General features: G+C 37.2%; 1 protein-coding gene across 10 annotated transcripts; it reads left to right on the top strand.

The window, feature by feature from the left end:
• The first annotated feature begins 527 nt into the window (after positions 1-527).
• Positions 528-13,679, top strand: LOC148848655 (Mitochondrial substrate carrier family protein). Of its 10 annotated transcripts, none has more exons than XM_088951858.1 (11): positions 535-743; positions 1,074-1,160; positions 1,317-2,629; positions 2,799-2,917; positions 3,015-3,139; positions 10,272-10,371; positions 10,566-10,640; positions 10,862-10,945; positions 11,762-11,847; positions 12,751-13,094; positions 13,238-13,679. In XM_088951858.1, exons 3-10 carry the CDS (start codon positions 1,381-1,383, stop codon positions 12,920-12,922), a joined length of 2,010 nt encoding a protein of 669 aa, XP_088807984.1. In that variant the 5' UTR covers positions 535-743; positions 1,074-1,160; positions 1,317-1,380; the 3' UTR covers positions 12,923-13,094; positions 13,238-13,679. The 10 variants fall into 10 exon arrangements, with proteins under 10 accessions (XP_088807982.1, XP_088807984.1, XP_088807987.1 ...); XM_088951861.1 differs by having other exon boundaries at positions 600-743; positions 990-1,160; XM_088951860.1 differs by having other exon boundaries at positions 610-743; positions 1,312-2,629.
• The last annotated feature ends 283 nt before the right edge of the window (positions 13,680-13,962 follow it).

Here is a 13,962-nt window from a genome sequence, read left to right as displayed (position 1 = left end):
ATAGAGGGAAACAATAACTGAAAGCAAAAAAATAACTAGACAAGAATGCGTTTCAGATCTAAGGTAGAAGACAATGACTTCATTAGTCTAGAATCTCAAATACCTCAACCAGTTCAATCTCAAGGTAGAAGACAATGAACAATGTCTTCTTTTGAAGGATAGTTTTGACATTTTCAATAAATAACTTACGGTCGATCAACTTGATACTTTTTGAAAGTTTAGTGACATGTTTAAAAATTTGGATATTAACTTGACACTTTCCCAAAGTCTAGGGTATTAAAGTGGGATTTTTAAGAGAAGGAAATACGGGGGTATCTAGACCCAGATTCTCCCTTTACATAAACGGATCGGATGCCCATCCATCATCCAACTATCCGATCCTTATAAACTGTCCAATCAAATAATATTCGGGTTTAAATTCAATTAGAGAGTTGGATAATTGAATGTTAAAACATTTTAATTTAAATTTGATTAAATATTCGAATATTTCAATTCAATTTTATTCAAATTCAACCGAATCTCGGATCGGACCCCGCACTCTGTGACTCCATCGGCAGCGGTACAGCATATGCCCTGGGATATTACCCTCCAGTCCTCCTAAGTCCAAATGTGCTTCACGCAGAAAAAAAGTTCACAAGTGGCTTCCTGGATTTCCAAACAAGGCTGAAACCCTTGCAAATCCTTGGATCTCGGTTCCGTGCGTTTTCTATTTACATAATACGAAAGCAATTCATCTTCACAAGGTTCGAACTCTGTAACGACTTAAATCCCTTTTCTTACTTGCTTTAGAGTTCAGAGCTTGTTTTTGTTACAGCCTTCTTTTACAAACCCCCACCCCCAGCAAGCAACATTGAAGAAAGAAATGCTACTGTCTGTTCACAACGGATTCTGCTACCATTAGTTTTGTTGGATTTGGTGATAGTCTTTGAATTGATTTCTTGCTCTACATTTTCTTTTTTTTTTTTCCTTTGATATCTTGGCATGAATAGGGTTCTGAGTATTATCTGAGTTGTGCTATGGGAAGTATCTCTGTCCTCGAGGGGTGCCTCATTTTTTAAATTTCGGATTCCCAGGGTAAACCCGGTATCGTTAATCAGATTGTTGCATCTTTCTGATATCAGAGAAGAGCGGATGAAATAACAATTAAGGGAAGTAAGCGGGTAAGTGGGTGTCCATTTTTGTTTGGCATTCTATTCTTTATACCTAATTTTCTCGCTTCAGCCACACCAACCGTTCGCAATTCCGACAAGTTTGTCACCGAACTTTGCACTTCACAACTATGACGATGTGATTTGTCATATCTAAGCTTAGTGCAGATATTCTGTGGTCTAGCTACTGCTGTTGTAGCTGCTTAGCAAGTTCTTGAAGTCTTTGAGAGAAATGGCCGCCTGTAGTCGATCGTCCGGTAGTGATCAACCTTCTATCAAGTATATGTGGACTAAGCCTGGGGCAGCATCTCTTGAGCTTTCTGATTTTGATCAAGAGGGAAATGTCTCCAAACTATCTGGTTCTTATAGACAACATAGTAAACTATCCGAACCAAAGACTTCTGAAATACTGAGCACAGCTGAATTTGTGTCTGCAGTTGGCAGATTATGGAATTGGGCTAACCGTCCTCTTTCTGTTTTTCAACCTAAAACAAATGCAAAATACACTGATTATGGTTACCAGAAACAGAATATACTATGTTATTCGGGTGCAGAAGCAAATGGAAAAGCTTCTATTTCTGCTGATACCAAATGCTTCTGCACTGATGTGATGGATGACAGTTATTTCCCACAGGTGGTAAATTCAGAATTTGAGTGTTTGAAAGTAACCCAGAAGATTTCACTGTTTGATCCTTGCAATGGACATCGTTCTCATTTGTCTTTTGGAAGATATCTACAGACCAGTGATTCCCAGTTACCTGTCCAGTCATGGAAAGGGAAGGGGCTCATAAGTGTAGGTATTTCATATAATCTGGGAGAAATATATGGATGGATACGTCAAATTCCTTTTCTTGGACCAAAGTCTTCTGTGAATGCCATCCATAGCAAGAACAATAAAGAGGATCAAGGCTGTATTTCTGGTATTTCTGGAGGTACTGTCACTCCAGTTGGCATTTTCACCAGGGAGAGTTCTGATTATAGTACTTGTGTAACCAAACATGAAAATTCTTTATTGGTTGAGAATGCAGCATCTGAACATCATGCACAGATGCCTGTTAACTCTCTTTATTCAGATTATCATTTCGATCTTGTTTCAAATATAGAGGCAAACTCTGTTGTACCAAGGACTTCAAGTTCCAATCTTTACTTGGACTACCATACTGACTTGCCATCTTTGAGTAATTGTATATTTGAAGAATGCAAACACACATCAGATGATGAGGAAATGCTCAAGAATGGAAAAAGACAAGTCAAAGAGCTTGTCCTTGAGCATGGACATACAACAGAGCTTTTCTCATCAGTACAGAATAAATCTGGTTTTTCCCTTGGAAAGAAAAGACATGCTTTTGCGGGTGCATTGGCTGGGACATGTGTTAGCCTCTGTCTGCATCCTGTTGATACTGTTAAAACCGTCATTCAATCTCGTTACATGTATGAGAAGTCTATTGGTCACATTGTCAGATCTATTATATCTGAAAGAGGTAAATATCATACAAAAGATGCAATTTTAGGTTATGGTACATATGGGAATCTTTAGTCAAATTTCAATTGATTTTCCCCCAAGTATTCTCTCTTTTTCTGGACTTAATCTGCCTGAACTATGGCGATTGGTTTTTGGGCTTCTGGAAATTGATGGCATTTTGTTTCCAGGTGTAACAGGATTCTATCGTGGAATTGCAAGCAACATTGCTTGTTCAGCACCTATCTCTGCAGTTTATACCTTCACATATGAATCGGTTAAGGGAGCTCTGCTTCCCATCTTGCCCAAGGTGAGCTAAAGGAACTTGAACAATGGTTTACTAATCAGTTCTTGCTCTATCAAGCATAGAACTTGTTTGTACTAATTCTCACTTATTTTTCCTGCAGGAATATTATTCTATTGCACATTGTACAGCAGGTGGTTGTGCCAGCATAGCCACTTCATTTATTTTTACTCCTAGTGAACGCATAAAGCAGCAGATGCAAATTGGTTCTCATTATCAAAGTTGCTGGTGTGAGCTCTCTGTTCTTCTGTTTGACAACCTCATTGACATAAAATTATCTAGTTCTTCATTGGCAGTATATTTGGTATCAAATTTATATATAACTACATTTAGTTATTGAATGGAATGATGCCATTATGCCATTTTATTTATTGAGATGAAGGCCATTTCATATTTTTATTTCTGATAAATAAATTGAAACATGGCCTTAGTTCCTCATAATCTGCAGCCCGAACCTCTATCCCTTTGTAGGACTATTGCATCTTTAATTTTTTGTTTTTTAAGGATTATGCATTTTAGTGCCACCAATCTTTCATATATGCTTTATTTGTAAATACATTGCTTATTGAATTGTGAAAATTTTCACAAATTATCAACCCTTTCTCATTTTTTACCAGTTAAATCACTTAGCTGGGCTGGTTCAAAACATCAGTGATACTTCAATACAAGTTATATTGGAGAAAACAATATTTGAACACACAACTTAATATACAAATTCAGAGGTGAACGTGTTGATTTTCTAAGTAGAAGCCATCTAAGATCTTGCACTTGGCACTATTGAATAAAAGAATTTAAGTACTTGTTTTGTTGAGGTTAAACTAGAAAGTATAGGAGTGAGGTCCTCTTAGGTGGCAATGTTTGACCCAATGAGTGGCGTTATTTGTTAACTAGAAATGGCCATTCTATAAGACAGTTGTAAAGCCAGCTATGTTGAATAGTGGAGTTTTAGGCAGTCAAGAAACAAGATGTCCAGAAAATGAAAGTGGTAGAAATGCGAATGCTAAGATGGATGAGTGGAAAAACTAGAAAGGATAGGATTAGGAACAAAGTTATCCATAGGAACTTAGGAGTAGCTCCAGTAGTTGATAAAATGAGATAGTATAGACTAAGATCGTGCATAGAAGACCATCAACTGCGCTAGTTAGAAAAAGTGATTTATTACACATTGAAGGGGCTAGAAGAGATTGGGGTAGACAAAAAAAGACATGGGTAGAAGTAGTAAGAAATGATTTAAGCACTATTAATTTAGTAGAAATCCATTGAATTAAAAATCTGCAAAGAAAAGAAGAGTTTCTTGTGGAAGAAGAGAAAGAGAAGAGAAGAAGTTGAGAAAAAAAAGAGCAAATCAGATCTGGCCGCCCTCTCCATTAGTATTTATACTTTAATTAAAAGAGAGTACAATGACCAATATGCCCTTATAGGGCGGTTAACACATGAAATTGCATAAAAAACTTAAAAACATCACTCCAAAGGGTCCTAACAAGAGTGTTGCGGTCCTCATTTCCTATCTAAACAAGTAATAAACAAAAACAACTAACAAATCTGCACAAAATCCTCAACATTCTCCCTCAAGTTGGGAGTAAATGTCACACATTCCCAACTTGTGTAGGTCATTTTCAAGCTTGTTCTTTGCAACCCCTTTGGTGAAGACATCAACTAACTATAATTCAGAGGAGACATAAGGCGGACAAACTTCTCTAGTTATCACCCTTTCTCATATGAAGTGTGTATCAACTTCAATGTGCTTTGTCTTATCATGCTGAACTAGATTGTGGGCAATATTCATTGCAGCTTGATTGTCACAATATAACATCATGGGCTCCTTTGCATCTATCCCAATTTCACTCAGCAAGGATCTAAACCAAAGTAACTCTGAAACATCATGGGCATAGATCCATATTTGGCCTCTACAATTGACCTAGCCACCATTGGTTGCTTTACCCTTCCATGAAACCAGATTTCCTCCCACAAAGGTGCATAGACCTGATATGGATCACCTGTCCTCTAGACAACCTGCCCAATCTGCATCTGTATAGGATTTCGATTTCAAATTCCCATGAACTGAGAATAGAATTCCTCTACTAGGATGCTTCTTCAGGTATGCAAGTATTATATCAATGGCTTCCTAGTGCTAAACTCAAGGGGCATGCATATACTGGCTCATAACACTAACAACATGGGAAATGTCTTGGTGTGTCATACATACATATAGTAGCTAACCTACCAACCTCGGATATTTCCCAACATCCTTAACTAACTCACCAACCAAAGCATTAATCTTGTACCTGTAGTTTGGGTCAATAGGAGATTGGAAGTATTGGTTGGTTTGGCTTTTAACTTCCCAGTTTCTTGTAGTAGGCCAACACATACTTCCTTTGAGAGATGAATAACCCATGTTTGGATCTTGCAACCTTAATCCCCAAAAAATATTTTAGTTCACTTGGATCCTTAATCTCAAATTCCTGTTATAGTGACTTCTTGAGTGCATCAATCTCCCTCAAATCATTCCCTATAACAATTATATCATCCACATACACACTCAGTACTGACACAAGTGCATCCCTCCTCTTCACAAAGAGAGTGTGATCTGATTGGGCCTGTGTGTATCCAAAACGGATCAATGCCCCTCTAAACTTGTTAAACCACGCCTTAAGTGATTATTTCAAACCATATAATGACCTTTTTAGCCCGCAAGCTTTTCCCCCACCAACATTCTCATAGAAATTAGGTAGAAGGTCCATATATATCTCATCTTGCAACTCACCATTAAGAAATGCATTTTTAACATCAAGCTAGAAGAGCAACCAAGAATAAGTAGTTGCTAGAGATGAGGATCTGAACCGAGCTCATCTTAGCTATTGGTCCAAAGGTCTCTAATCTAAATAATCTATACCATAGGTTTGTGTATACCCTTTTGTAACCAACCTTGCCTTGTGCCTCTCTATGCTATCATCAGCCTTGTACTTTATAATAAACACCCATCTACATCCAATGGTCTCCTTTTCTGCAAGAAGACCAACTATCTTTCGTGCTTGGTTCTTAATCAAAGCCTCCATTTCTTTTATCATAACTGTTCTTGCCTCAGGTTTGAAAAGAGCCTCGTTAATCCTAGGTATAGACACAATCTAGGGAAGAAAGGAAGGCACAATAGGAAGGTGATAGGACACTATAGGAGAGATGGTGTGAAATGCAATGGGATATACACTTTCTCTTTCCCTTGCGGAGGTAATGGGAAGATCAAGATCAATTGTAGCATTAGTGTTGGGTACAAAAACATCATCAATGGGTCATAGGCAATAACAGGCACAAGGTAAATAATACCTAGAATTGTATTAGCCGAACCTAAAATCTCGGATGGACCAATGTAGAGCGGTGCAGGTTCTTTTACTAGAGCATGTATGGAGTCAACCCTCTTGCACTAGCGTTGAAAGAATTGTGAGGCAAGCCATAGTGGATCCAACAACAATAAATACCCCTTTTAGGTTTAAGCATACCCAAGAAAAGCTCATTTCTTGGCCTTAGGATCCAACTTCATACGATGAAGACCAAGAATGTGAACAAAACAAACACACCCAAAAACTCTCAAAGGTATATGAAATATCTCCCCATCTAGAAAAAGAAGACCGAATGGCACCTTAAACCCCAGGATGCGTGAGGTAAACGGTTAATCAGGTACATAGCCATGAGAACTGCATCTCTCCAAAAATTAATAGGAACTTAAGCGCATATCATAAGACTCCTTGCCACCTCCACAATGTGTCTATTTTTCCTCTCTACTACCCCATTCTGTTGCGGTGTATAAGCACTACTCTGATGAATCACTCCATGCTTCAAAAAATATGGTCAAATCCTTCTCAAAATATTCTCTAGCATTGTCTGAACTGAAGACCCCAAACTGTGTGAGAACCATCTAGTAGAACTGTCACACCAAAATAGGTACTCCATCATATGATCTCATCAAAATATTCTCTAGCAATGTTTGATCTAAGGACCTTAGTCTTCACTCCAAACTGTGTGAAAACCATCTAGTAGAACTTTCACACCAAAATAGGTACTCCATCATATGATCTCATCAAATATATCCAAGAATACTATATCCAAGAATACTAAGTGTAATCATCTACAAACAAAAGAAAATAATGGTAACCACCCATGGAAGAAATATGATAAGGCTCCCATACATCAGTGTGAACAATATCAAAGGAAGAACTTCTATTACTTGGTTTAAAAGAATGTGTACAATGCTTTTCCAACTAACAACTTTCACACTCTAAACTAGATAATTGAACGAACTCAAACAACTTTGGAAACAAACATCTTAATGAATTGAAAGAAAGATGACACAAACGATTATGCTAGAGCATAATTTGATTTACTGACTCTGATCCACTACTACTGCTACTAACATGGTGGCTCTGATGTCTCAGAATCTCATCTAGAAGGTAGACTTCATTCACCTCATGACCACTCTCAATCGTCTTCTTTGACTCCAGATCCTACAAAACACAATTACTAGGAAGGAAAGCTACTAGATAGTTCAATTTTTTTGTTAGACTACTCACAGAAAGAAGATTAGTATGAAGTCTAGGAACATATAGGAAGAGGACAAAACAATGCCATCAGTCACCCTAACTATCTCTTTCCTAGCAATGGGAATATGGGAACCATCTGCTGTAGAGACTTTATCTCTACTAGAGTGCAATTGGTAGGAACAGAAAAGGGTAGACATATTGGTCTTATGCTTATATGCTCTTGAGTCTATAATTTAGGGAGGTCCCTCCCTACCCAAGGTGGATGCATAATTTACAACCGCATATGAAGTACCTATATGAGCAAACTCTATTGCTTGCTTAAAGAACTAGAACCAATCGAGTCCTTCTTACTCATAAGCTGTCCATACTTCTCCAATTCAATTCTAACTGTTGCCACTACAATGGACTCCAATTTAGCTTGGATAAGAGGTCCCGAAGAGTCTAGTAATTGCCACGTTTGCATTTCCCTTTTTGTTCTTGACTTAAGCTGGTATAGGATGTGGATGAAGCTTCCAAGAGGTGTCTCTAGTATGCTTAGGCTTCTTTTAGTAGTCACACACCAGGTCCTTCTTATTCTCCCTCCTGATCTCATTACTCCCCCTATCTCCATTTGGCTTAGGTTTGATTGTACTAACCATAGCCGCCTGGTTGACCCCAGACTGTCTCAACATTACATTCCTCCTCCTCTCCTCTCCAAACACAAAGGCATAGGCTTGAGAAAGAGTTATGTTTTTCTTTGGAAATGATATGTTGCTTGGCAATATCAATTTCGGGTTCAGTCCAGCTAAAAAAATCAAAGACTCTATTCTTCTCCACCAACTTTTGATAGGCTGTTGCATCATTCTTACTCTCTAAAACCACAATCTCGAAGTGATCTATCTCTTGGCAAAGTGTTTTCAGAGTAGAAAAATACGTAGCAAGTGGTCTATCTCCCTGTTTTGTATTAATCACCTGATTCCTTAATTGATATGCTCTAGCTACATTCTGTTTCTAGGAATGTCTTAGTCACGTCATCCCAAATCTCCTTTGCAGTATTAACCCACAAAAAATTTTACCAATGTCAGGTAACATAGAATTACACAACCAAGACATCACTATGTAATTCTCCTGTACCCATTGGGAGGAATCTGTATCCGGTTTCTTCTCCTCCCTAGCGATGTACCCCAATTTCCTAGGAGCACCAATGCCATCTTGGCTGATTTTTCCCATTCTAAACAATTTGTTCCATCCAATTTTGTTGTGGTAATAATCTCAAACCCAAAAGGATTATTGGTACTTCCTACTCGATACTCCAACCCTCCATTTCAACTTCAAACAATTCAAAAACAAAAAATAACCAGGTAGATAGCCTCCAAGATCAGATCGATCTCACACACTAGGGTAAAACACCTTTTTGGAGGAAGAAAAACCTACCCAGAGAGAAATCCCTCTTCTCCCACTGGAGAGAAAAGTGAATCAATCTCTCTAGAAGGCTCAGAAACTGCTAGAAACTAAACCGCCCCCTATAGAAAACCTAGAGAAGTCCAGAAAAGTCTAAGCGCTCAATACCAGGTCAAAAATGAAGAGTCCAACTTGACTAGGACTCTTCCTCGCACTCTAGTTCTTCTTGATTTGATGCCAAAATACAGATTACCCTCTTGATAACTGAAACCCACCAAAAAATCCAAGAACTGGGCAGTCTGAAGTAGATCAATCAACCCTTTACCTTTTCATGCAATTGGCTGATCTAGGACTGCATGGACGAACTCCAGGAAACCTTAGTCCTGCTCTAATATCAAGTAGAAATCTGCTGAATTAAAAATCTGCAAAGAAAAGAAGAGTTTCTTGTAGAAGAAGAAAAAGAGAAGAGAAGAAGTTGAGAAAGAAAGAGAGAGCAAATCAGATCAGACCACCCTCTCCATTAGTCTTTACACTTTAATTAAAAAGAGGGTACAATGACTAATATGCCCTTATAGGGCGGCTAACACATAAAACTGCATAAAAGACTTGAAAACATCACTCTAAAAGGGCCCCAACAAGAGTGTTGTGGTCCCCATTTCCTATCTAAACAAATAGTAAACAAAAACAACTAATAAATCTGCACAAAATCCTCAACAAATTTAACAGTCGATATGGCTTTAAATAGAATGGATTGGTGAAACAGGATTCATGTAGCTGACCCATATAGTTGCTGAAGGCTAGCACCGGGTGCAAAATCATGGAGAAAGGGTTCAAGAATCACAAGAATGCACATGGTAGGGAGAAATTTGGATATTGTGAAAAAGAGCTTTGTTAGTAAGCCAACACCAGATCCATGCAATAAAAAACCAGAAAATGCCAAAAGGAGACTAGGGTGTACCTCTTGAATAACATCCAATAACTTGGACTACAAATTACAAGCATGTTGAAAGATAGTCTTGAGGTTAGCTGGTTAGTTGTGCCATAACTATCTTTGCACTCACCATTCATAAACAAAAATTCATTATAAATGTCTTAAATATGGGGAATTTCTGATAAAATGTCAAAAATGGTACCAATGAAGCCGAGAAAAATAAATTAAGTATATTTTCAATTCTTGATGCATGTCTAGCCCAGTGAAGTAAATCGAATATATTTAGATGTACTATGCATAGTTTGGAGAGCATGACACCATATATATACATGTTTAAACTATGCAAATTTGTTTTACTTGTAATGAATTTGTTTCAACTCTGGTTTTCAGGACTTGAGTTGTGCTTTCTTTGTTCAGTTATAAGCATATGGATATTATGTTTTAGATGTTTCTTTGTCCTGTTATGGTATGGGTTTCCAATCCATATGAGATATTTTAAGTGAAATTTCTTTTGCAGGAGTGCTTTGGTTGGAATTCTTGAAAGAGGTGGCTTGCGCTCACTTTATGCTGGGTGGGGTGCTGTTCTTTGCCGGAATATTCCACACTCTATCATCAAGGTAAGGACTATGATGTCCTTTTAGACAAATAAGTTTACTTTTCTATCTTGTAACAAGGTAACTATTTGAGATAACTTGTATTCTCCAGAGTTAATTTCTTTTCAACCTACTGCTTCTGTTTGACCAGTTCTTTTTCCTTGGTGAACAATTGTTTGTTAGGGGAATGTTGTTATCATTTTTTTCTCTCTCTGCAGTTTTACACCTATGAAAGCTTAAAACAATTATTCTCATCATCAGACTCTAATGCCCATCCAGCTACATTTCAAACGGTTTGCTTTTCTCTGTCCTTTTACATCAGATTCCATGTCTTGATATTTTGGTCACATGACAACCTATAAAAGTAGTGTTTTATATAGTCTTCACAATAATTAGATATAGCTGATTGATAGCAATACCGCAATTATCAATAAATTCACTAGTCCTGTTTTGCTAATAAATCTTATACATCATATGCATTGAATCTGTTCTCATGATTTTTACATTCCTGCAGCTAATTTGTGGGGGGCTAGCTGGATCTACTGCAGCATTTTTTACAACTCCTTTTGATGTTGTGAAGACAAGATTACAAACACAGGTGTGTGGTTTACATATATGGGTTCTTAGTAGCCATTTCACAGGCCATTTAATGAACTTGATTTATTCTAGATTATATTAGCACATGCCAACTATATTTGCACTTGCCCTTAATTTATCAGTAACTGAAATGGACTCATTTTATTTAAAAACAAGGAAGTACAAGGATGAAAACAGAGAGAAAAACTCTAGCTCTCCCTTAATTAGAAACATGATTACAACAATGCCCAAACAAGTTGATTCTCTTTTCTTTTGTAATTACATTTCTAAACTTTTTATCTTGTGATTATAATAGATGCCTAACTGTCTTAACCATTTTTTAAGTGCTTAATGGATGCCTGGGATGCCATATTGAAGGTAGAACTTGATCACTGTGTGCTAGATTCTTTAATACAATGCACTGGCTATGTTAGGGAGTTAGAAAGGTTAAGTTTATCTCTGGTTGTACTTGAAAATATGGCTGGCTTTAGTGTAAAGGTACTGAATCCAAGTAGCTGGACAAAGCTTCCAGTGGAGTTGGTTTGGTTGTGTCATCTGTAAACAACCTCAAAATCATGGTGCAACCAACGTTGACAGAAATATGAACCCACTCCCCCCCACACCCCCCAAAGAAAAAAAAAAAAAGCAAAAGAAAAGTGAAGCATATAAAGCAACTTAGTATTTCTTGTCATGCAACAAGTATCTGTTAATTGAAATGGTTATTAATTTGAGTGTTCGCAGTAAAGCAGTTTCTTTCCTTATTTTTACATTTTTAGTACTAACATCTATAGCGTAGATTTTTTTGGTAATCTTAGTAAAAATTTATGTTATCAAGCAGATTCCTGGTTCTTCCAGACAATATGATGGTGTATTTTGCACCCTTAAAGAAATAGCCAGGCATGAAGGCTTTAGAGGTCTCTACAGGTAATGTATGGCTATTCCTTTCTTTTTCTAAAATAGTAGATGATGTACTGAATCTAGTTGAGTATCTGGAGCATCTAAACACATAGGTTTATATCTTAAAGCTTGCCACCTTTTGTATTTCCATGAACCCTTAAATTTTTTAATAGTTCTCTTTTCATTAACATTTTCAATGTTTAATTATATGTCAAGTTTATCTTTTTACTGCATAAGAATCCATTACATTGTTACATGAAGTTAACTTGTCTGGCAGGCCCAGTAAGTTCAGTTTCTGTACCTCTGATGAGTTAGTTTGGAAGGAGAATGTCCTGAATGTAGTGTTGCATGGACTCTCCTAAATGGATGAAGTGTCTGTGTCAGACATGCGTTGGACTCTGGCACTCCATGGATTATTTGAGGATACTTCTGTATGACATTTTTCTCCTTGCTTATAACATAAAAGGGCAGCTTAGTGCACAAGGCTCCCACCATTGTGGGGTGGATTTTTCTCCTTTTCTATAGATGTGTCAATGAGTCCTTGTTTCTTCATCTTACGAAGTCAGAATCTTGGACACATCTTGAGATCTTGGTTGGATTTTAAAACACTAGTTAGATTTGTATATTCTTGTATATTAAGTTTTCCCTTTCTTTTTATTAAGTGGCTCCTTCATAATGGGCACTAGCCTCATGTTGTGCCTTGTCTCTCAGGCTTTATTAATCCCTTGCTTGTTTTTTCTCTTTTAAACCTTTCTTTTGTTTAGTTTGTTAGGCTAGCACAACATAGGTTCCTAGCCAAGTGATTTGTTTTTCTTTTCCTTTTTTTGTTTGTGATCCTTTGTTCCTCTGATCCCCCACAACAACAATGATTGTAGACTCTTACTATGTCAGTGTCTTTTGATTAATAGCTATCCTTATGTTTGTGATCAGGGGATTGACTCCAAGATTGGTTATGTATATTTCTCAAGGAGCAATATTTTTTGCATCATATGAATTTTTTAAGAGTATCTTAACATTGGAGATACGGCAATTACGTGCTGAGACAATCAGAAATGAACAAAATTTAGATAATGAGCTGACATCACCATCATTGCATTCATGACGAGTCGAGAACAAGGCGATTATCATTTTCTTTGGAGGGCATGGACTCAAAGAAATGGGAGAGCTGCTTCAGAATGATCCTGGAGACCCATCAGTTGGAAAGTGGCAAACCAACTGGTTTGAGCAAATCGGAAGTGGAATACACTGCAGGATGCTTCTCGGCTTACAATATGGTAGTTCTCATCCGTTGTTTATACATTTCCATAAGTAACAAGAATTTACCATTAACTTTTTCCACATAAGCAATTATGCGTCCCGTAGATTTACTTCTGACCACATATTCAGATCAGTCAATTAACTTCTCTGTGCTCTGTAGGATTTGGTGCTCTTTATTCATACGATATGTTGCTGGAATGCTAATCCTCGTGGTAAATATGCTCTCTTTAGAAGCTTGGCAGCAGCTCGTCAAGGTAGCACTGATGGATTTGTAAGCATTAAAGCACCTCTTTGATGACCTGATTTATAAGAGTTGAAGCAACCCGTTTGACGACCTGTTTGTGGTTGAGGTTTCACTTTCAAAGACCAGAGTGGTCACATGGAGAGGATGGTGATAATCGTTCTCGTTGATGGTCATTCATATATATTTTTTTCTGTTTATTCTTGTGTTTGGTTTCTTTTCTGTTTTCCTTGTAAATAGAAGTTGCATACAGTTTGTTAGCTCAATAGTTCCACTTGAAGGCTTGAACAAGCGCAAAGTGTGTTCTATATTTCCCCAGTTTTGCTAGTGGGATAATTTGGTGATTCTTTTTATGTTGCAATTGGCTGTTACTAATATAAAGGGATCGAACCCTAAAATAAATCATCCAGAATTTTGTTCTTGGGTTTTTTTTTAATCATCAAAGGAGAATTTAGTTATTTATTAAGCTGAAAAAAGTTTTTGTTCTTGGGTATGTTGAAAGTAGAAAATAGAAAGAATTAAACATCTGTAATTATTTCCAATACCATTTGATAATTGGAGCCTTCTCTGAATAGAGGGCCAAATATAAAGCGAAAAGATGGCAACTTCAATATCAAAAGGTTGATCAAATTGAGATAAAATGC

This window comes from Nelumbo lutea, chromosome 6, assembly GCF_056320005.1.
Source record: "Nelumbo lutea isolate HS-2025 chromosome 6, American lotus-T2T, whole genome shotgun sequence".
NCBI lineage: Eukaryota > Viridiplantae > Streptophyta > Magnoliopsida > Proteales > Nelumbonaceae > Nelumbo > Nelumbo lutea.
The sequence above is the reverse complement of the archived record's forward strand: the minus strand, read 5'-3'. Positions and strand labels throughout refer to the sequence as shown.